Source organism: Engraulis encrasicolus, chromosome 19, assembly GCF_034702125.1.
Source record: "Engraulis encrasicolus isolate BLACKSEA-1 chromosome 19, IST_EnEncr_1.0, whole genome shotgun sequence".
NCBI classification, from domain to species: domain Eukaryota; kingdom Metazoa; phylum Chordata; class Actinopteri; order Clupeiformes; family Engraulidae; genus Engraulis; species Engraulis encrasicolus.
This window is the reverse complement of record NC_085875.1, coordinates 2,593,026-2,615,652: the sequence shown is the minus strand read 5'-3', so window position 1 is coordinate 2,615,652 and position 22,627 is coordinate 2,593,026. Positions and strand designations below refer to the sequence as shown.

The 22,627-nt window shown below is 42.8% G+C and overlaps 1 protein-coding gene across 1 annotated transcript; it reads left to right on the top strand.

Annotated features, from left to right (window-relative positions):
• Positions 1-229: 229 nt before the first annotated feature.
• Positions 230-19,001, top strand: slc4a1ap (solute carrier family 4 member 1 adaptor protein). Its single transcript, XM_063183426.1, has 14 exons — positions 230-1,096; positions 1,611-1,818; positions 2,168-2,293; positions 2,843-2,903; positions 3,273-3,412; positions 7,739-7,899; positions 8,236-8,305; positions 9,933-10,122; positions 12,859-12,961; positions 13,261-13,483; positions 13,764-13,880; positions 16,898-16,989; positions 17,586-17,652; positions 18,524-19,001. The coding sequence occupies exons 1-14, from the start codon at positions 320-322 to the stop codon at positions 18,571-18,573; spliced, it is 2,385 nt and encodes a 794-aa protein (XP_063039496.1). The 5' UTR covers positions 230-319; the 3' UTR covers positions 18,574-19,001.
• Positions 19,002-22,627: the final 3,626 nt, after the last annotated feature.

The following is a 22,627-nucleotide window of genomic DNA, read 5'->3' as shown; positions in this document are numbered from 1 at the left end:
GTGCAAGTTCAGACACTGACACTGCCCTTGGTTGATGGCATTAGTTCCTAGATATTTTAAATTCGATAAATAATAGCATCTAAGTATTGAATATCACAAGAAACCTACTTTACACTCGAATAACATACTATAGTGTAATAAATTCTGTCCAAAAATAATAACCACACGTGTAACGCTTTTACGCACACAATTTCAGCAGCCTACACGGACACATAATTGGTTGCACACGTGTTGTCATTCTGCGCAAGTCAAACGCTGACCATATGAGCTTTTAAAACAGAGCGTCAAAAGTTCATTCTAGAAACATATCTACCGAAACATGAGCACCGTGGAGGACACCGTTGAGAGTAAAGACGATGGAGTTAAATTACCTGAGCCCGAGAGTGATGGTCCTTTCAAGAAACCTACATTTGCAGCACCATCAGTGGCGGGCAAGAGAAGAAGCCAGCCCACTTGCTCCAACAAGGAGGAGGCCACCTCTTCTGCTCCCGACACCCAGGTGTCTTCTGCCAGCGAGGATGTGGAAAAGAAAGATGCTGATCCACAAAATAGTCAAGAACCACAGGAATCAGGTACCAGTGCGCCCATGGACACTAGCGAAGCAGTGCCAGCAGAGAGCAAAACATCTTCAGAGCCAGCGCAAGGTAAAGGCAACAACAATACTCGCCCAGCGGGGACAACAAGAATCAGAGACATCAAACAAAAACCCAGCGTGCCACTCAAACCAAACCCTCCTCTGCCCTACACGGAACCTGAGTGGGGAGGCGTTGCAGAGGTGCCCTACGCATTGGAGATCCTCAAAAACGGAGCAATTGTCAGCTCTGTTCCCTTGACCCACCAGGGTTACTTCGTAATAGGACGCTTGCCAGGGTGCGATGTCACCCTAGAACATCCATCCATCTCTCGGTACCATGCCATCCTACAGTACAGGGGACAGAGTGAGGATGGGGAGGACACCGGGTTTTATGTTCATGATTTGTCCAGCACACATGGCACCTTCGTCAACAAGCGCAAAGTACCCCCGAAAACGTACATCAGGCTCAAAGTAGGACATGTCCTGAAGTTTGGAGGAAGCACAAGACTGTTCATATTGCAGGTGCCCTTGTTTGTCATTTCTCTTCATTGTGTGATTTGCATTGCATTTAACAGATGGTTCAGTTGTGTTATATAATTCAGAATAATACTTAGATAAGCTACTTTGAGGTTTCCTTAGATAGGCTATTTAAAGCAGGTGTGGGGAACCTTTTTCATTCGACGGGCCACTCGAAATTCCTCCAAGGGCCGTAAAAGTCCTCTGAGGGACGTACTATGAACACAAACCAGGATTTCCCCCTGCTCTTTAGGCCTATGTTGAAGGCAGCCACCTTTAAAATAGACACCACCTTCTCTAGGTCCCCTGAATATAACTAATTGTTTTGGAAATGAGATTTCTAAGATTCCTTTAAAAAATATGTCATATTTTATGTGAAGCATTACATTAAAATTACATCGGGGGCCGGATAACGGCCCGCGAGACTTAGGTTCCCCACCCCTGATTTAAAGGGTCCTCATTCTGAGAGTTTGCACCCCCCCCCCCCCCGCCCTGGTTAAAATATGTGCCTCCACAATAGGGTCCCGAGTCTGACGAAGAATCCGAGTCGGAGTTCACGGTGACGCAGCTGAGGGAGCGAGCGAGGAAGCAGCGGGAGCTGGAGATGAAGATGATGGGGGAGGGATCAGACGAGGAGGAAGAGGAGGATGATGAAGAGAAGAAGAAGAAGGCAGCCGGCAGCTCCACCAAGAGCCTCACGGATGACTCTGGCTGCTCCTGGGGAATGGGTACGTCTGGCAGATGTTTATTTTTTATTTATTTTATTTAACCTTTATTTAACCAGGAAAATTGCAAGTTGCTATGCACTGTATAACAGAACATCCAAGTGTGAAATTAGCAAGTATTCTAATACTTTAATGTTTGTTGTGTAATGCCCGTTTGGTTTATGGTGGATGATATTTCACAATGGCAGCATGACCAAAGAAAGGAAGTGATTGTGCAGTGATTTGTGCATTACTTTGTGTGCATGTTGTTTCACACCAATGCCCAGAGCATGACCAGGTGCCTTATATGACAATTTCTTTTACATGTTTGTGTTTATTTTTTTTCCGTCATGTGACATTGGTGTGTGTGCAGGAGAGGAGGCGGCGCCGGAGGATGAGAACGAGGAGAACCCGTTTGCCACCGAGTTCGTGGAGGACCAGGAGGCCGCGTACCTCAAAGACCCCAAGAAAGCTCTGCAGGGCTTCTACGACCGCGAAGGTGATTCTTTTACTCCACCTATCTCTTTATTTGACTGTTACTAGAAGTGTAACAGATGCCAGCTAGTGCTAGAGTTCGGTGGTAGAACGTCAGTAAACCTCCCTCCGGAAGCCTCACAGTATTGGTAGCGGTGAGCTATCGGTCTGGACCTTTATCTCAGGCAGCAGTGTCGTGCTGAGCCTCCCATGCCCGAACTGAAGTGTTTGACTGGTAGTTCGCTAGCCTGGGAACTCTCATACTCTCATAATGTCGGCAACATTGTAATGGCAATGTCTTAATCTGTTACTTACAGTTAGGCTCTCAGTAATGTCATAGCAATGTTGTTATGATGTAGTTGAGTATTTTCAGCAAGTAGTGAATAGGCCTGCCGGCGACCCCATCTGCACTAAGAGGCTACGTCATTGTTGAGTTCTGTGCCAGTGTGTGTATGTGTTGTGCCAGTGTGTGTATGTGTTGTGCCAGTGAGTGTATGTGTTGTGCCAGTGTGTGTGTATGTGTTGAGCCAGTGTGTTTATGTTTATGTTATATTTGTGTTTTTATGTTTTGCAGGGGAGGAGCTGGAGTTTGACTACGAGGAGAAGGGCCACGGCGCCTGGCTCTGTAGAATCAGGTAATACTCACACACACGCACGCGCACACACGCGCACACTTGGCTCTGTAGAATCAGGTAAAACTGCTTGGGGAATGGATGTGTTTATGGGTTAATAAGGTTTTAGTAGTAGCACACAAATCAGGGTGGTGCAAGCACAGCTAATGCCACTATTGTATGGATTTATTTTTTGTTTTTGTTTTTAGTGGATTATCTAAGAAGCATATCCATTGCATATTTCAATGTACAAACAGAGACGGTTTAAATGCAGAATAGAGAATCTTTGGTACAAATACGTTTTTAAATATTGCAGATTTGTTGTAATAATTGTGCTGATGATAATAGTGGTGGTGGTAACATCGTAGTTTTGTTTGCGTTTGCCACATGCAGCCTGCCCGTGGACGACGCCCACGGCCGGCAGCTGGTTGCCGAGGTAACGCACACGGGGAAGAAGAAGGAGGCGGCGGTCCAGTGTTGCCTGGAGGCGTGCCGCATTCTAGAAGCCAGGGGACTACTCAGACAGGAAGCCAGTGAGTTGGCATCAGCACTCATTCATTTAGATAATAATTACACATTAAAGTTTATATTTGTGTGTGTGTGTGTGTGTGTGTGTGTGTGTGTGTGTGTGTGTGTGTGTGTGTGTGTGTGTGTGTGTGTGTGTGTGTGTGTGTGTGTGTGTGTGTGTGTGTGTGTGTGTGTGTTTTACCTTTTTCTTCTCTGTTGATATCACCTGGAGTGGAAAAAGAGGGGAGAGATGGGGGAGACGTGACACAATAGACTAGTGTTTCTCAACGGGGACGATACAGCCCCCCAGGGGGGCGTTGGGGAGCTCTAGGGGGGGCGTTGGGAAGGATGCAGTTGAAAGGGGGCCGTGCTTAGTTGCCATTGGGGGGCATTAGTCCATTTCATTTTCTAATACTAAGGGGGGCGTTGTCAGGCTTATGAGGCGGTCAGGGGGGCTTTGGCAGGCTTGTGATGAGGCCAAGGGGGCGTTTGTTTAAAAAAGGTTGAGAACCACTGCAATAGACGCATAAACAAACACATCATCCAAGTTGTTGACACCAATAAAGGGACAATGCAGTGTGAAGCACAATTACAGATCTAATACTCTATCATCTTCCTCAGAGAGTCGGCAAGTTGGAGCTGGGAGTTTAGTGTCCTTTCCGATGCGCCATTTATGCATGCTGTAGACATTTCCATGTACGTTGCATCCAAAAAAGAAAAGGCTCATGTTCGTATTTACAGGTCATGGGGAAATCCGAAATCCGAATTCCCCTTGGGGTTTTTCCCCACCATTTTCCGGGTTTGAATGTGTAAGTAATATAATTAAGCATCAGCATTATCCAGTCAATCAGGTTGTGTGTTTGGAAATATCTCGGATGTTAGTGGTCAGGAGGATATTAGTGATTTGTATTTGGACTGAGAGTCAGGAAGAGCTATTAGTTTTGGCAAACACGGCGCAGACATGGTTTTGATGGAATGGAAATGCGTATTTGCACTTTTTCCACTTTCGGTTGTTTTTGTTGACCAGTAGTTATTGGGAAGAGGTAGTGAATAATAGTATACAGTACATGCATAAATGCATTTCTAAGTTGCCTCACTCCCTTGAAGAGCCAGGTGCGTGTGTGTGTGTGTGTGTGTGTGTGTGTGTGTGTGTGTGTGTGTGTGTGTGTGTGTGTGCGTGTGTGTTTGTGTGTGTGTGTGTGTGTGTGTGTGTGTGTGTGTGTGTGTGTGTGTGTGTGTGTCTGTTTGCGCGTGTGCGTGCGTGAGTGTGCGTGCGTGTGAGTGTGTGTGTGTGTCTGTGTCACTCTACCAAGGCATACAGTACCCACCACCACTAATGTGCTGTTGTATCTGCAGTACTTCTGCTCATCTAAACTGCGGTGCTTTTCTTAGTAATGCATCACCTTTTGGTTCAAAATTCCAAATCAACTGAACTTGTTTTTTTACTAATATAATGTACTAATATAATGGTAACATATTACAGTATATAATAATAATAATAATAATAATAATAATAATAATAATAGTAGAGCGTGTTGGCACTAGGGCCGACTTCAGGCAACTCCACAGGCCGACAAGGATTGTCCTTAGTATAAAAACCCTTTATTAATCCATGGGCAAGGTTACAAAGATAAAACCGCCAACCGGTTTCAACCCGCACTGGGTCTTCATCAGGGCGTAAACAGAGGAGGAGTCCCATGGGTGACCTATTTATAAGTTCAGGGGGTCACATGGTTACCTCGGTGATGATTGACCTTTCAAAAATTAGTTAAAATAGAAATATATTTAAAGAATATAGTCCATTCTGGGTGTGTAAAATAAACACCATTTCACATGAACATTGCACAATGTATCATGGAATAACCAGCATAATCACAGCAGTTAAATTCTATTCATTCACATAGACATGTTCATGGGCACAAACATAACCATTTCAATTTACAAGGAAACTTAATCAAAATCATAAGATAGTCACAAAAATGGTCTGAAATCTATCTCTTCGTTGAGACCAGGGGGGCGCATTGCGTCAAGTTTGTGAATCCAGTAAGTTTCACGCTGGAGAAGTAACTTAAGCCGATCACCGCCTCTAGGTGGCGTCTGGACATGCTCCAATGCCTCTACTTGGAGTAAACTTGCATCTCCATTATGCGCGCTGTTGAAATGACGCGCCATCGGGTAATCCTCATTATTGCAACGTATTGCGTACTTATGTTCCGCTACTCTATCCTTGAGGCGCCTCTTGGTTCTCCCGACATAAAAATGATTACAAGGGCATATGAGGCGATAGACAACATAAGTAGTATTACAGTTCACAAAGTGTTTGATTTTGTGTTTCTCATTAGTTTTAAAATCAGTGAAATCTTTGTGCTGCTTAATGTTACCACAATGGTTGCAGTTGGATTGCAGACACTTAAAAGTTCCAATAGGCTTCTTTAACCAATGTTCCTTCTTTCTGGCGGGGAGATAGCTGCGCGTGAGTCTATCCTTCAAGCTTGGGGCGCGCCTGTAACAGAACATAGGGAAGTCTTTAAACGTATCATGCAGTGTTGGGTCGCTTTTTAAAATGTCCCAGTTGGACCTTATGATGCGTCTAATCTCTGGTGCGTGTGTACTGTATCTGGTGACAAAGCAGACGCCAGCATTTTTCCTCTTTTTCCTTTTGGTTGACGGCTGCAGTAGGCTACTTCGATTGGTGGAAGCTGCCTTGGTCCTAGCAGCAGACACCACTGATCTTTTGTAAGACCTCTCATGGAATCTCTTTGACATACGGTCAGACTGTTCACAGAAGTCCTCATCTTGATCACAAATCCGTTTGAGACGTTGAAATTGCCCGTATGGGATATTGTCCTTCAAGTGCTGAGGGTGATATGACTGGTAATGTAAAATGGTGTTGCGATCAGTGGGCTTTCTGTATAGTGTGGTGTGTAGCTGGTGGTCTTTTCTGTATACAGTCAGGTCTAGGAAGTTGATTTCATTTTCCGAATGTTCTAATGTCAGTTTTATGTTCTTGTTGGTGTTGTTGAGGTAAGTATGCATTTCTCTTAAGTCCATCTCGGTGCCTTTGAACAGGATCAGAATGTCATCAATAAATCTACAGTACAGCTTTATGTTGTCTTTAAAGCGATTTTTTTCTGCATTGAAAACGTATTCCGATTCCCAAAGTCCCAAAAATAAGCATGCGTATTCCGGGGCAAAAGATGCGCCCATGCTGGTGCCTTTGCGCTGTCTATACATTACGTCTTGAAATAGAAACACATTATTGTGGAGTACCCAACTTGTTAGTTCTGTAAGGAAACTAGAAGGGGGTGTCATCTCCTCTCTCTCGGAGAGGTAGTGGTTCACTGCTCTTAATCCTTCGGTATGGTCAATGTTGGTATATAACGATTCTACGTCCATTGTCACCAGATAGTTCCAAGTTGTGTCACTAAGATTGTTAATTTTATTGAGTACATCCGTTGTGTCTCTGACGTATGAGGGCAATTTGTGTACAAAGGGTTTTAGGTAGTGATCGATAAATTGGGAGGCTGGTTCCGTCATACTCCCATTGGCTGCCACTATGGGCCTTCCTGGTGGGCTGTCCCTGGGTGCTTTATGTACTTTGGGCAACATGTAAAAAGTGGATATGACAGCATGTTCATTGTGCATGAAGGCATATTCTTTTTCCGTAATCCACCCGGCCAATTTTGCTCTAGTTAAGAGTGTGTTGAGTTCTTTCTGCATGGTTGGCAACGGGTTGCTGGACAGTTCGGTGTAATATTCCGTATTGTGTAATTGACGTTGCGCTTCCCTCAAGTATTTATCGTAATGCCAAACAACCGTAGCTCCACCTTTATCCGCTTTTTTAATTACTATTTCTTTATTCTGTTGCAGGTCACGTAGAGCCTGTTGTTCAGGAATTGTTAGGTTTTTTCTGGGTGTTGGGTTCGGTGTTGCAAACAGTCTTTGGACGTCATAATCAACTTTTTTTGTGAAGGCCAATAGACTTGGGTTGGTGCTTAGTGGGAAAAATGTAGACTTGGGTTTGAATTTAGTTGTGGAGGACAGGGTTTCGACACTATGATCTTGTGTATCCTGGATGTTAGGTCTCTGTGCATACCATGCCTTTAAATGCAGGTTTCTGTAAAATCATAATAATAATAATAATAGTGATAATAAGGTCTCTGTGCATACCATGCCTTTAAATGCAGGTTTCTGTAAAATCATAATAATAATAATAATAATAATAATAATAGTAATAATAATAATAAAAGTAATAATAATAGTAATAATAATAATAATAATAGTAATAGTAATAATAAAGTGAATATTAAAAGTAGATATTGTTATTGAATCTTATGCGCGTCTCCACTCAGCATCCCGCAAGAGGCGTAAGAAGAACTGGGAGGACGAGGACTTTTACGACAGCGACGATGACAACTTCCTGGACCGAACGGGCACGGTGGAGAAGAAGAGAGAGGAGCGCATGAAGAGGGCCAAGAAAGTGGACGACCAACCGGACTCCTACGACTCACTGGTGAGTAGAGATGGGAGTAGAGTAGAGTAGAGTAGAGTAGAGTAGAGTAGAGTAGAGATGGGAGTAGAGTAGAGTAGAGTAGAGTAGAGTAGAGACTCCTACGCCTCACTAGTGAGTAGAAATTACAGTATAGAGCTCTCTCTTAACCAGACTTCTACTGGTGAGTTCTCTCTTAACCAGACTACTATGCTTCACTGGTGAGGGTAAAAATGGTCAAATGTGGAGAGTGAGGTGATGACAGAGGTCACTGCCAATTTAACTTAACCATTCCATCTTAGCCTTTTTTCCCCTTAACGTTTTTGTCTGAATATTTTGTCTGTTGCCCTCCTGCTGTAGGTTGGGAAGTTGAAGGAGGTGGATCGCAAAATAGCGGAGACGCAGAGGAAACTGGACTCCTCAGGAACAAGTAAGTGACACTGGGGGGTGGGGATGGGGACGGGGGTGGCGGGTGCTGTGGTGCACAGTGTAGAGCACCCATACTCAATTAGCGGCCTGCGGGCCATTTGTGGCCGGGGCATCTATTTGTGGCCCTCGAATAATTATGAATTATTTTTTATTTTTTTGGGTCCGATCGCGCTGTCAGCTCTTATTTTGAAATCGCTCCCCAGACGCTAGGAGGAAGCGTGCCGTTATCCGCCCCCTCAGTCTGTTGCTCTTTCTCCCTCTTTGCCGGTCACTCACTGGGGGGGCGTGACTCGTGTTGGCCCTTTATTGGGAGGAATTTGCAGGGTTCCCACGGGTCATGGAATTTCTGGAATATCATGGAATTTCATAAAAGTTTTTCCAGTCATGGAATTTTACCATTTTGCATGCACAGTCATGGAATATCATGGAGTTTTTAACAGTTGTGTAAAAGCCGAAACTTATTTGTTTGGTGTATAACATTGTTTCTTACTGGTTATCCTAAAACGCTTCGCCAGAGACTGTTTGGTTTCATGCTGTTATGTGCAACATTCTAGAATGCAATGAGCCCACTGAAGTCTGGCGGTGGCTCAGCGTCAGCTATAGGGATGAAGACAATCTTCAGTTTTAAAAAAAAAACAATTTTCGTCATTTTTTTACGGAAGTGGTCATGGAAATTCTGCTTTTTGGATCTGGAAAGTCATGGAAAATCATGGAATTTTATATCTGAATTAGAGTGGGAACCCTGAATTTGGAAATACTGGCCCTCTGGGACTTTTAATTTAGTACCCCTGGCGTAGAGCACCCATACCATATGCTTTGGGACTCCAAAATATATATGTAAAAAAAAGTAAGTGGCAATGTTATGCTTACGCTTACACTTAGCCAGGGGGCTTTTATATTTAAAATGGTTAAGAACGACTGGTTTAGTGTAATGTAATGTAATGTAATATGCACTGTATATGAGTGCAGGTAGGCCCAAGTGTAGTGTAGTGTAATGTAATGTGTATGTGAATGCAGGTGAGTTCAAGTGTAATGTAATGTATGTGAATGCAGGTGAGTCCAAGTGTAATGTAATGTATGTGAATGCAGCTCCAAGTGTAGTGTAATTATATAATGTAATGTAATATGTGTGTAATATGCAGGTGGTGCCAAGTGTAGTGTAATGTAATATGCAGGTGGTGCCAAGTGTAGTGTAATGTAATATGCAGGTGGTGCCAAGTGTAATGTAATGTAATATGTATGTGAGTGCAGGTGAGCACAAGTGTAGTGTAATGTAATGTAATGTAATGTAATATGTATGTAGTAATATGCAGGTGGGCCATAGTTAAGTGTAATGTAATATGTAGTATGTAATATGCACGTGTATGTGAGTGCAGGTAGGTCCAAGTATAGTGTAGTGTAGTGTAGTGTAATGTAATGTAATGTAATATGTATATAATGTAATATGCAGGTGGGCCCAAGTTCAGTGTAATGTAATGTAATCTGTATGTGAATGCAGGTGGGCCCAAGTTTAGTGTAATGTAATGTAATGTGTTTGTGAGAGCAGGTGGGCCCAAGTGTAATGTAATGTAATATGCAGGTGGTGCGAAGTGTAGTGTAATGTAATATGAATATAATGTAACCTGCAGGTGGTGCGAAGGCCTCCTCTGAGGACCCCCTGGACGCCTACATGACGATGGTCTGCAGCGAGAGCAAGATGGACGCCGTGGAGAGGAAGAGGCTCCACACCCACGTAGCGGAGCTCCGCGTGGAGGCCAAACGCCTGCAGAAGCTCATCGAGCTCACGCGACCCACGCAGCTACCCTCTCTCCAGGCAAGGTGAGTACGATACGATACGATGCGATACGATACGATACAATAGTACTTTAAGACATACACACATGACTTCATCGAGCTCACGCGACCCACGCAGCTGCCCTCACTCCAGGCAAGGTGAGTACGATACGATACGATACAATAGTACAAAAGAAAAAAGTCTACCGCACACTTTCTTGACTTTATGCTCGTTTTATTAGAGCGAGCCTGATGACGCACTGAGGCGAAACGTGTTGTTCGCTCTAATAAACGAGCATGAAGTCAAGAATGTGTGTGGTAAACTTCTTTCTTTTGAAGTATTGACAGGGTCCCCGCGGTGCATTAAAAAGTATTAAAAAGCATTAAATTTAGAACATGTGATTTAAGGCCGTGAAAAGCATTAAATTTAGCTATTTTTTGAGGTGTGGCATTAAATATGAAAAAGCCTGGCATTAAATTTCACCCAGACACAATGTATTAAAATATAGATGCCTGCACAGTCTTCCGTAAAAACATTGTTTCATAACTATAAGGCGGCAACAAGGTTTCGAGACTGTCAGTCATGCCTGGGGTAAAGAATGCACTCGATAGTGACAGACCCGCCGGGGTAGCAGACCCTATCGTTCGGATCCCCCTACTGGCGATGGCTAAATCCCATCCATCACAGTGCGTGTGACTGACCGACCGCAGTACAGTTGAAAGTGAAACTTGTTAAATTTCATCAACCAATATGCAGCGTGGAAGCTATATCTGTGGTGCCAGTTTACTCGTCGAAAGTGTAAGTCTTAAAATGAGTGCATTGTTTTCAAACTTTGTATCTCGTCATCTAGCCTGCTCGTGCTCTATAATGCTCCCTCTCCTAATGTTAGCCATGCCCTCTCGTTTAGGTTTGTGTTTGCTAACGCATATAATTTCATGAATGCATGATGATTGCATTCATACAATATGCTACTTCAAAGTGTCCTCGAGCTTCGTGGCGTATTTGATGCTGTCAGATGCTAATGCAATCCGAAGTGAGCACGAGTGTTGTGAAGTTGCAAGCGGTGGAAATGTGTTTAATAACATAAATCGGGCGAGTAACGGAGTGTTTTCTACGAGGCTAAATGTCGCAATGAGGATATGCGAGGATGTCCAAATCGGTAACCGCGTGGTGTTTGCATCGCTATTCCAGTCGCCGCGTGTCCGCGGTTAGGGAAATGTTTGTGGAATTCATATCAAGTTCCACTGCTGCTGTTTCTTTGCTCCCACTCTGAAGAACGACTTGCTAAACTGAAAGTAGAACGCCTACTACTGTCTCTATGATGGAGCAGGGGGGAACAAACAGGAGGAGCAGTCCAGAGCTGAGCAGTCGTTCTTTTTTAACCCTTTTGACGCCACAGGTGTTATCTCTCCTAGACTAAGGTGCACTGCGCTCCAATATTTATCCATTATAAAAGATGAATTGTTGGTCTATTTTTATTTTTTTATATTGAAGGTATTTCATGAAATGTCATCAAACTTTTCAAATATACACAATTTTGAAATTGTTTCAGTTTTGGATGACTTTTTGGTTAATGATGTTTTAATCTAATGGGTAGTGTGTGTGCGCGCCACCTCACTCTTTTGTTGTCATCTCTATGGTTAAATTAAGCACAAAAATGACTAGGGTATTAGAGTTTGGGCCCACCTATGCAGCAGCCAGATCAACTGAAAGAATATTTTAGCACATGGAGTTACACAGATGCTGGCTACTTGATTTGAAATTATAATGAATTATCTAAGGAAGGGGCCGATTTCATGACAACTCCCACATCATACAGAAACCTCTTTGACAAGTCATGACAAACATCTGATGCAGAAAGTGACTAGGGAGCAGGCAATGAGAATGTAATAACACAGTGAGCAGTGTAAATGTATGTATTACATTACATTATAGCAATGTAATAACAATAGCAATATTATACCATGTAACACACACACACACAAGAACACCCGTGTAGTGGTATTAATTTTACTGTTGGAGGTATTAAAAATGGTATTAAAAAGCATTAAATTGGGTGATGAAAAATGTGCAGATACCCTGATTGAACATTCCTGCGTCTACCAGCACCTAGGAGCTGTGCATGGAACTTTGAACTGTTGATGATACAATAGTACTTTAAGACATTACACACATGACTTCATCGAGCTCACGCGGCCCACGCAGCTACCCTCCCTACAGGCAAGGTGAGTACGATACGATATGATGCGATACGATACGATACGATATGATGCGATACGATACGATACGATACGATACAATAGTACTTTAAGACATACACACATGACTTCATCGAGCTCACGAGCCTAATCAGCTACCCTGTCTCCAGACAAGGTGAGTAGAGGGAATGTGGCCGCCATACGAAGAAATCACTTCACTCCAGTGCTTGGGTCATTACACTGGCTACCAGTGCGATTTAGAATTGAGTTTAAAACTCTTCTGATAGACTAAGTCTCTGACTTATAGACTATCAGAAGAGTTTTAAACTCAATTCTAAAAGACACAGCACATTTGGCTCAGCCAGCAATGATGAAATAAAAGTGTCTCAAACCTACAGTTTCTGTATTTAAAAGTCGTGTGTATTACAGGTCCAAGCCCAGTTGAATTATATATTTTTTTTGGGGGGTGGGGGGGTGCAGTTGAGAATTCTGTCAGAATTGTTCAGTATTAGCAGGCATCTTCAAAGGAATGTCTGGAAAACTCATCACATGGCGTGACTTGTCTTTTTTCTGTCATTTTAGTGCATCATCATCTGGTGAGGAGAAGCCCAAAGTCAAGGCACTGCCCATGTTTGGAGCCATGAAGGGAGGCAGCAAGTTAAGACTGAAGACCGGCACCCTCGGGGTAAGACCTCTTCACTTTTCAGTTCAATTGATCGCTCTTCATTATAGTGCAATATTACTATTAACCATGGTCTCAACAGTGGAACAAAAAACAACAGTAAATACACTTTATAGACTTTATAAAAAGAATGTATATATAAAAAACAATAATTGAAGTATTACAACTTATTACAGTAAGTAGTACTACAGTAAACTACAGAAGTATTACAGTAAATATTGAAGTGTTAATATATTAAACATCAGCTTTTGTATTGGCATCTGCTTGTGTATCTCATCTGTACCTGTTTGCTCCGTGTGTAGAAACTGCCCCCGAAGCCTGTGGCTTTACCCGCCCAGCTGTTCAACATGAAAGACATGCCTTCATCAGGGGAGGTAGAAGAAGAAGAGGAGGAGGAGGAGGAGGAAGAGGAAGAGAAGGAGGAAGAGACGAAGGAGGAGGAGGAAGAGGAGGAGGAGGAGGAGGAGGAGGAAGACCACAACACAGTGGTGGCGGTCAAGAGGAAGGAAGACCAGCGGGCCAGTGGTAAGTGCAAAAAGTAGAAACAATCTCCTAGTGATACATGCAGGGCTCTGAATTAACACCAGCCAACCGGCCAAATGCTGGTGAAATTTCGTTTGGGCTGGTAGAAAAGACCAACTTCGGCTATTAGCCACTTTGACCTACTAGTGAGTGTGTGTTTGGCTAGTAAGATTTCATCTACTAGCCATTTTGGCTGGTGGTGACAACAGCTAAATTAGGGCCCTGGATACATGTATGTATTTGCTGTGTTCATCCTTGTGCTAACTACTCCCCTTCTTTCTAGGGTCAACACTAAGGGAAAGTAAGAGCAGGAGCGTACCTAAGCCAGACAGACACCAGGAGCAGGAGGAGAAGGAGGAGGAGCGATGTGATGGGCCTGAAGACACAGCCAAGCCCCCAGGTAAAAAAACCCTTAAAGGGACAGTTTGGTCAATTTCAACATGCAGTTGTATTGCTCACGCTACCCTTGACTTGTCAGTACCTGGTGATGCCACATTTTTCGGCTCAGCCCTTTCCGAGATATGAGCAATTCTAATGGGGGCAGCGTTTGTTTACATTTTTAAAAAATGAAACATAGGCCAACTCCAAATATTTTCCCAAAAGGTACTGCTGTTTGCTAGTTGTCTGCTGATGTTTTATAACCTTTTGGATGTTTTTGGGAATAAATAAAAATGTTTTTTTGAAATGTAAACAAAGAGCTGCCCCCATTACAATGACCAGGATCTCGGAAACGGCTGAAGAAGGAGAAAAAAAAATCTCAGGCACTGACAAGTCCAGGGTAGTGTGAGCATTACAACTGCATGTTGAAATTGACCAAACTGTCCCTTTAAAGGGGCACTGTGCGACTGTGAGATTTGAAGTTGTTTATTTCTAGAATTCATGCTACCCATTCACTAATGTTACCTTTTTTATGAATACTTACCACCACCATCAAATTTTAACTATTTATTATGTCTGGAAAAATTTGACTTTTCATACATGAAAATGGGGATCTTCTCCATGGTCCGCCATTTTGAATTTCCAAAATAGCCGTTTTTTAGCTGCAAAAATGACTATACTTGGGCCATACTAAAAAATATTAATTTATTACTTAGTAAACTTTCATGAAAAGATCAAATTTGGCAATAGGCAGCCCAGTTTCAATGAGCAGCATAGTTGCAATACCTTTTTTGACAATTTCCTGCACAGTGTGCCAGGTGTACTGTGTAATATGTGTACTAAGTTATTTCCAGATTGCATGTTGGGTTAAGTCAGGAAGGGTGTCGCGCCAATTACTCCAGACCTTAATGATGCATTGGTTCTGGGCAGTGGTGTAGTCTACGTAGAACGCGGGTATACGGAGTATACCCACTTCTAAATTTCAGGGATTTCAGTATACCCACTTAAAATTGATTGATCCATTGTTTTGAATAGCACAAATATATACAGTATACCCACTTCAAAAAAATCTCAAATATACAGTATATCCACCATAAAAAAGTAGACTACACCACTGGTTCTGGGTATTGTAGAACACAGGAGGAGGAAGAGAACTCGCACGCCAAGAGTTGCCGATGCAGGAAAAGTGTTTAATCTATCAATTTAAACCAAAATAAATTAAAGTGCTACCAAGTGGGGGTGCATTGCAGAAGTTTCTTCCTCAGACCTTCATCAGTGCAACTTTTTGTTTCTGGTTGATGGATTAAACACCTTTCCTGCATTGGCAACTCTTGGTGGGCGAGTTCTCTTCCTCATCCAGATTGCATGTTACTCATTCACTAATCACTTACCTTTTTTAATGAATAATTACCACCACCAAATTCTGAGTATTCATTATGACTAGAAAATTGCACTTTTCATTCATGAAAAGGTGGATCTTCTCCATGTCTTTTTTTGAATTTCCTGCAAAACCTACTGCACTTTGGTCATGCTCGTGAATTGTTTATTAGTTTAAATGCTAAATATTCATGAAAAGGTCCCATTTGGCAAAATGCAACACGGTTTCAATGAGTAGCATAGTTGCAATGAACCTGCCGTCGCCCACGTTGTTGTGTCGGTTCATTGAGAAAAACCAAGTATTTTTCGGTTCGCATTGCAAACCAACTTGCTTCGGCATGAATGCGTGGGCCGATTCATGATTAGGTGCGGGAACGGGCATCGGCATGGTTCTCAGTCGGCCTGAAAGCGCCAACAGTGCCCCTTGAACTGCCTGCCAGCGAATTCCACGTAACATATTGTGTCCATTGGGCTCCCAGCGTTGGGGTCAGGAGGTCAGGAGCAGGCTGCTACCCTCCTGTCTACTAGCACCACTTGTACAAACAGGCAGTAAACGCTGCATAATAATGCTTAGTCTTGCCCTTTTCCCACTATGTACACGGCAACGGTTGCCATGACTACTGTAGACCAGTGTTTCTCAACCTTTTTTTGGGCGAGGCACCCTTTCAATTCATGAAAAATTTCAAGGCACCCCAAACCAACAAGCCATAACATGGCATCGCATCCGATACCACACAAACTTAGAAAAGTAACACATTTGGAGACGTCACACGTACTACGTTCGAGGTTGCAGCTGACTGGGGCGACCTATATTTACTTTATTGTCTGTGCGTAAATGGCAGATGAAAGATTCCACTGACTAGCATTAACTTATCAATTTAGACAAATATGTATTATATTACATAATTTATTTATCAGCCACGATTCCGCGGCACCCCTGAGGGGGGCCCGCGGCACCTCAGGGTGCCCCGGCACCCCTGTTGAGAAACACTGCTGTAGACCACATGAATGACAAGACTGGGAGACCTGAAATGTCACAAATGTGCAAACACTTTCCCAACAGTCAAGATGGCAAATGGGTCTATGTGTATGGCAGTTATTGACACACGTAATAGGTGAGCTCCCTACGTGGGCTAAAACGTATGAAGGTAGTGGGTGGTGGTAACTGACTGTAGTAGAATTGCCTTCTTGAGGGTCTTTTGTAAACTGGTTTTACCAAGTTAGCAAAAAAAGAACACCCATGTCCCATTTCATTTAAAGTGATACTGTGCCATTTTTGGAAATAAGCTCATATTAAACCTCCCCTTGAGTTAAATAGTTGAGTTTTACTTTTCTCCTGCACTTTCAATCGTTCTCTGAGTATGGCAGTGCAAATTTTACCTCCATGCTAGCAGTTAACATTGAGTCCTATGAGACCAGCTGGCGGCTAACTGGTCTCATAGGACTCAATGTTAACTGCTAGCTTGGAGGTAAAATTTGCACTGCCGTACCCAGAGAGCGGTTGAAAGTACAGGAGAAAGGTAAACCCCAATCATTTAACTCAAGGAGAGGTATAAAATAAACTTATTTCCAAAAATGGGACAGTATGACTTTAAGCAGTGTTTGTCATTCTTTTGATTCCTTTGTCATTCTTTGATCGCTTTTTTCTTGTCACTTGTAAAGCTTCTGAAAACAGCAAAGCATCAGGCGAAACATCAAAAACACAAAGTCCTAGTCCAAAGAAGAACGTCAAAAAGGTTGTTGGTCCGGCCAGGGTAAGTATTTTGCATATTCCTGTTTAGAGTAGATGTGATGTTAAATTGAAACCTTTGCGATGGAGTATTCTACTCTATTCTACTGTACTGAATTATACTGTACAGTATATCACAAGTGTTTTTCTTAAACAATTCTGGTATCAGAGATTTTACTGTAATTCCTGGCAGAATGATATTCTGTATAACTATTACCTGGTTAAGTTATTGCTGTATTGTATTGTCTTGTTTGTTAGATTATTGTTTTTTGTAAAACAGATATGGACAAACCACCTGCGGCCCGCTGACGACTTTTAAATCCAAATTCATACGGTCACTCAGCATTCTTAAAATGGCTACCTAAAAACAGGGCTCTTGCGAACTCAAGACTAACCAAGTACATAGGGTATATCTAAATCCATTAAATCCATATCATTATTTGCGGTAATGGCAAAGCTGACTTATTCTGCTAGTGTTCACTATTTGTTCATGACATGGGCAAGTTGGCTGTCACATCTTCTCCCAATCTGGCCCTTGGACCCACCCAGGCATTAGAGCAGCATGGAGCACCTCATAGAAATGTACTCATATAGTGCCACTTGCCTTCTCTTTCCCTCCAGCCCCCCACCCTGTCAAAAAAGTATCCAGAGGATGATCCGGATTACTGCGTTTGGGTACCACCAACAGGTAATACAAAAATAAAATAGAAACCAACAGTTCATATGAGCAACTAATACCAGAACATACTTAAAATGGTACTTTAAAAATATTGCATTCACAAGACGCACTGGTGTTTGCAGAATCTGTCTGCGTGTTTCAACCTGTTATCACTTAATGATGCACAAAAAACATTTTTGAAACTTTGTTTCAAGGTTAAGATTTTGCAATGAGTGCACACAACGACAACAGTGAGGGCATATCTCAATGAGGACATAACTCTTTACTTTACTTTCAAACAGTCGCCAAAAGTAGAAGCAAATTCGTGATGTTAGTACAACACTATTACATGGCATTACATAGTTATTACACCATTTATTCCACGGTAGCTAATGAGGTAGATGTATTGCAACGTGGCCCCTTAGAATAATGTGTCACTAAAATGTCACTGAGGAAGGTCTGGTGACCGAAAACGTTTTGCACTTTTGGGTAGCACCTTGATCACTTGTACATATGTAAAGCAATAAATCAATTATTGCATCGGCTCCTGGTGTGTGAGTTCTACTCTTTGCTTCTGTGTGCGTCACTAAAATGTCAAGAAAGTGCCACAAATTTCTTCCACCTCTGATTCTCCTTTTGACACCAATCTCTGCTTTTAACCTTTTAAAAGTGTAGTGTCACACCAGTGTGACTGGATTGTTCGGACAGTGAAAATTCTTTAGAATTCTGAGTGCCATATACAATTTGGAATTTTAGAATCTTGCATTGTTATAGAATTAATTCTTTTTATATAGAATGTTCAAAAATCCACCTTTTTGAGAAACCGAATGTTCATCCTAAGAGAGGCAGGATGTTCCTGCTCCCTCCTGTTCTCACTGTTCTAGTTGTTGTGTTCCCACAGGCCAGTCTGGGGACGGCAGGACCCATCTGAATGACAAGTACGGCTACTGACGACGCTATTGGCTGAGAAAGGAAAACCGTGTCTTCAATCCAACCAATCAGACTTGATGCCCCGTCCTCTTCCCCCTCCTCCTCCTCTGTTATACTCCATAGCATTGTGAAGGTGCAGATGTGATTGTCAGGTCACTATTGAGAAACATTTGGGGAAAAATGGGAAGGTGTTTGTGTCTGTCTGCTCTGTGTTGAGACAAAAAAAACTTTTTTTGACAGTTTATTGGTCTCTTTTGCCTGTGCACTTGTATAATCTGAGTCAGGTTATGTGTCTACCACGTATGTATCTTAAAACATTGGTGTCAAGTCTCTCACAGAAAGCACCCTTCTGCTGGTTCGAGGTCTCCCCAAACTGTCTCTTCAAAAGTATGTTGTTTTATGTGCTGTAAGATATATTTTGATAAATAAAGTCAGATAATTACTTTGTATACATTTGCCGATTTTATATGTTTGACTATTTCTGAGGGATCTGCTCAGGAGATCATGTGCATCCCCAAACTTTTTCAGAGTGTGCAGGAATGTGCATGGAGATGGCAGCGTTGTCTAAAACACTTGACATACAGTGCCCTCCATTATTATTGGCACCCCTGGTTGAGATGTGTTTTTTAGCTTCCAATTATTATTATTTTTTTCTAAATAATATGGGACCTTAATGGAAAAAAAGAGAAAAATCCAACCTTCAATACAAGTGCATTTATTCAGTGGGGAAAAAATCCTACATAAAGAAATAATTATTTGACATCAAATAATGTGTGTCACAATTATTAGCACCCCTGTTGTTAATATTTTGTACAACCCCCTTTTGCCAACAAAACAGCACCTAATCTTCTCCTATAATGTTTCACAAGATGGGAAAAGACAGAAAGAGGGATCTTCAGCCATTCCTCTTTGCAGAATCTCTCTAAATCATCCAGACCTGGGTCCTCTCCTCTGTACTCTCCTCTTCAGCTCGCCCCACAGGTTCTCAATGGGGTTGAGGTCTGGGGACTGAGATGGCCATGGGAGGAGCTTGATTTTGTGTCTGGAGAACCATTTCTGTGTAGATTTGGCCATATGTTTAGGGTCATTGTCTTGCTGAAAGACCCAGTGACGGCCCATCTTCAGCTTTCGGGCAGAGGGCAACAGATTTTGATTTAAAATGTCCTGGTATTTCAAAGCATTCATGATGCCATGCACCCTAACAAGCTTCCCAGGGCCTTTGGAAGCGAAACAGCCCCACAGCATCACTGACCCACCCCCATACTTCACAGTGGGTATGAGGTGCTTTTCAGCATGCGCATCTTTCGTGGCACGCCAGACCCACTTAGAGTGTTTGTTGCCAAAAAGCTCAATCTTGGTCTCATCTGACCAAAGTACACGGTCCCAGTTGAAGCCCCAATACCGCTTGGCGAACTCCAGACGTTTGCGTTTATGATTGTGGGTGAGGAAAGGTTTTCTCCGTGCATGCCTCCCAAACAGCTTGTTGGCGTGTAGACAGCGCCTGATGGTTGATTTGGAGACTTTGTGACCCCAGGATGCTACCATTTGTTGTAATTCTGTAACAGTGAGCCTTGGAGATCTTTTGATTTCTCTTACCATCCTCCTCACTGTGCGTGGTGGCAAAATAAACTTGGGTCCTCGTCCAGGCTTGTTTACCACTGTTCCAGTTGTTTTGAACTTCTTAATTATTCCTCTCACAGTGGATATGGGCAGCTGCAGTTGAGTGGCAATCTTCTTGTAGCCTCTGCCTGACCTGTGAAGGTCGGCGCACATCTGCCTCACTTGTATGCTGTGTTCCTTTGTCTTTCCCATGTTTAAGAGTGGATAAGAGAAATGGCCTTGGTGTCACATCATATTTATACCCCAGGGAAACAGGAAGTGATGAATTACTAATTAAATGTTCCTACATACTCTGGTAAACTTTGTAAACTACTGTAGAAATGACAGAAATGCTTCAATTATATTTATTTCCTGGGAATTGTTAAGGGTGCCAATAATTGTGGAACAGGTGATTTAATGAAAAATAATTTTTTTTTAGTCAGGGATTTTTTTTATTTTCCTACAATTCATTTGAGTTGAAGGCTACATTTTCCTAACATTTTCAGTGTGACAGTATTCTTCTGCAATAAACACTGAATTTATTTTAAGGCTTTTAACACATCTCAACCAGGGGTGCCAATAATTATGGAGGGCACTGTAATTAGACTTCTGATAACAATACACATGCTGACCTGAAATTTCTCTTTCCAATTCATCCAGTTTCTCAAATCAATATATGCATCTCCAATTCTGTTGTGTTTCATCAAGGGGCAGGAACACAAAAAAGATGCGTTTCTTTAGGGATTCTTCAAGGGTTAAAGGACCAGTTCAGTCCATTTCAACATGCAGTTGTAATGCTCACACTACCCTGGACTTGTCAGTACCTTTTCTTCTTCAGCCTTTTCCGAGATCTTGGTCATTGTAATGGGGGCAGCGCTTTGTTTACATTAAAAAAAAACATGTTTATTTATTCCCAAAAACATCCGAAAGGTTATACAACATCAGCAGACAACTAGCAAACAGCGGTACCTTATGGGAAAATATTTGGAGTAGGCCTATGTTGATTAAAATTTTTTTTTAAACAAACGCTGCCCCCAACTAGAATAGCTCATATCTCGGAAAGAGCTTAGCCGAAAAATGTGGCATCACCGGGTACTGACAAGTCAAGGGTAGAGTGAGCAATACAACAGCATATTGAAAAAATTGACTGAACTGCGGTGCGGAGCGGCAACCTCTTGCAGTACATTATGTAAGATTTTCAAGTTGGTTAATCGTCTTCTTTAACTGTATAATGACTTTATCACTGGGAGAGTCATGGGTAAGTCGTAAGAGGGTAGTCATGGGTAAGTGGTTAGCTGTGTCAGACTTGTAGCCCAAAGGTTGCCAGTTCGACTCTCAACCTGCCAGGTTGGTGGGGGTAGTAATTAACCAGTGCTCTGCCCCACACTGCTCCCTGAGCATGGTACCATCCCGCCACACTGCTCCCTTGGGCCACCTTTTGGGACTGCCCCTTTGCACGGCCCGGGTGAGACATAATAAATGCAGTTTTGTTGTGTGCAGAGAGCACCGTGTGCTGTTGAATGTTGTAACACGATGACAGTGGGAATTCCTGAGGTGGGCGGCTTTCACAGAATAAGCATTCTTGCTGCCATGCAAGTTATCTGATGGATTTTGCCAGTTGACTTGTGCCAAGATGACCACTATGTAGGGCACATGTGCTATAACCTGGTCTGAAAGCCCGATTGGGAAACTCCAACTCCCATTGTCATTGTGACACAGCACTCCACAGCACACAAGTGTTCACTGCACACCACACACAACGAAATTGCATTTATGCCTCACCCTAGCAAGGGGGCAGCGCCCAATTGTGCCCCAAGTGAGCAGTGCAGCGGCACGGTACCATGCTCAGGGTACTTCAGCCATGGAGTAGGATGGGGGAGAGCACTAGTTAAATACTCCCCCCAACAACCTGGCGGCTCTGGAGTTGAACCGGCAACCTTTGGGATACAAGTCTGACGCCCCAACCGCTTACCCATGTCCATATCTAGCCTGGTAGTAAGACCAACCACTCAAACAAATGCTGCCCAGAGTCTCTCCAAAGGATAGCAGATACTATAGTTTGATTGAATTAGTGATTAGTGTAACTTGTGGTGTAACCTTATTTCTATTTTTGTTATTTCATATGGCACATGGAGGCAGGGGAATCAAAACAATCCCGTGTCATCCGAATGGTGCAACCCCCACCAAGTTTCATGTTCCATTTTTTTCCCCATCCGTTGGCACGGCGTTCCTCGACGCAAAATGGGCCCAAGAGTTTCCAGATTTTTGCGCAAATGTAAGAACTATTTACGCAAGCGGTGGTCATGATGAAATGGCCCAGGGATTAAGGTGTCTTTCCATGCAGACATGACGCTCTCCTTCAAATATCCACTAGGGGGATCATTCAGTGCTTATTTATTTTCAGGATTTCTCACTCCGATGCTGTAAATGTGCATTACGTGGTAACAATGCGCGCACAACGGTTTTGGCTAATAAC

Bases quoted from the DNA above. Each gene is read 5' to 3' on its own strand.
- slc4a1ap (XM_063183426.1), top strand. From the start codon at position 320: ATGAGCACCGTGGAGGACACCGTTGAGAGTAAAGACGATGGAGTTAAA. The intron at 1,097-1,610 runs GTGCCCTTGTTT...CCTCCACAATAG, and splicing joins CAAGACTGTTCATATTGCAG to GGTCCCGAGTCTGACGAAGA. The intron at 16,990-17,585 runs GTAAGTATTTTG...CTTTCCCTCCAG, and splicing joins AGGTTGTTGGTCCGGCCAGG to CCCCCCACCCTGTCAAAAAA.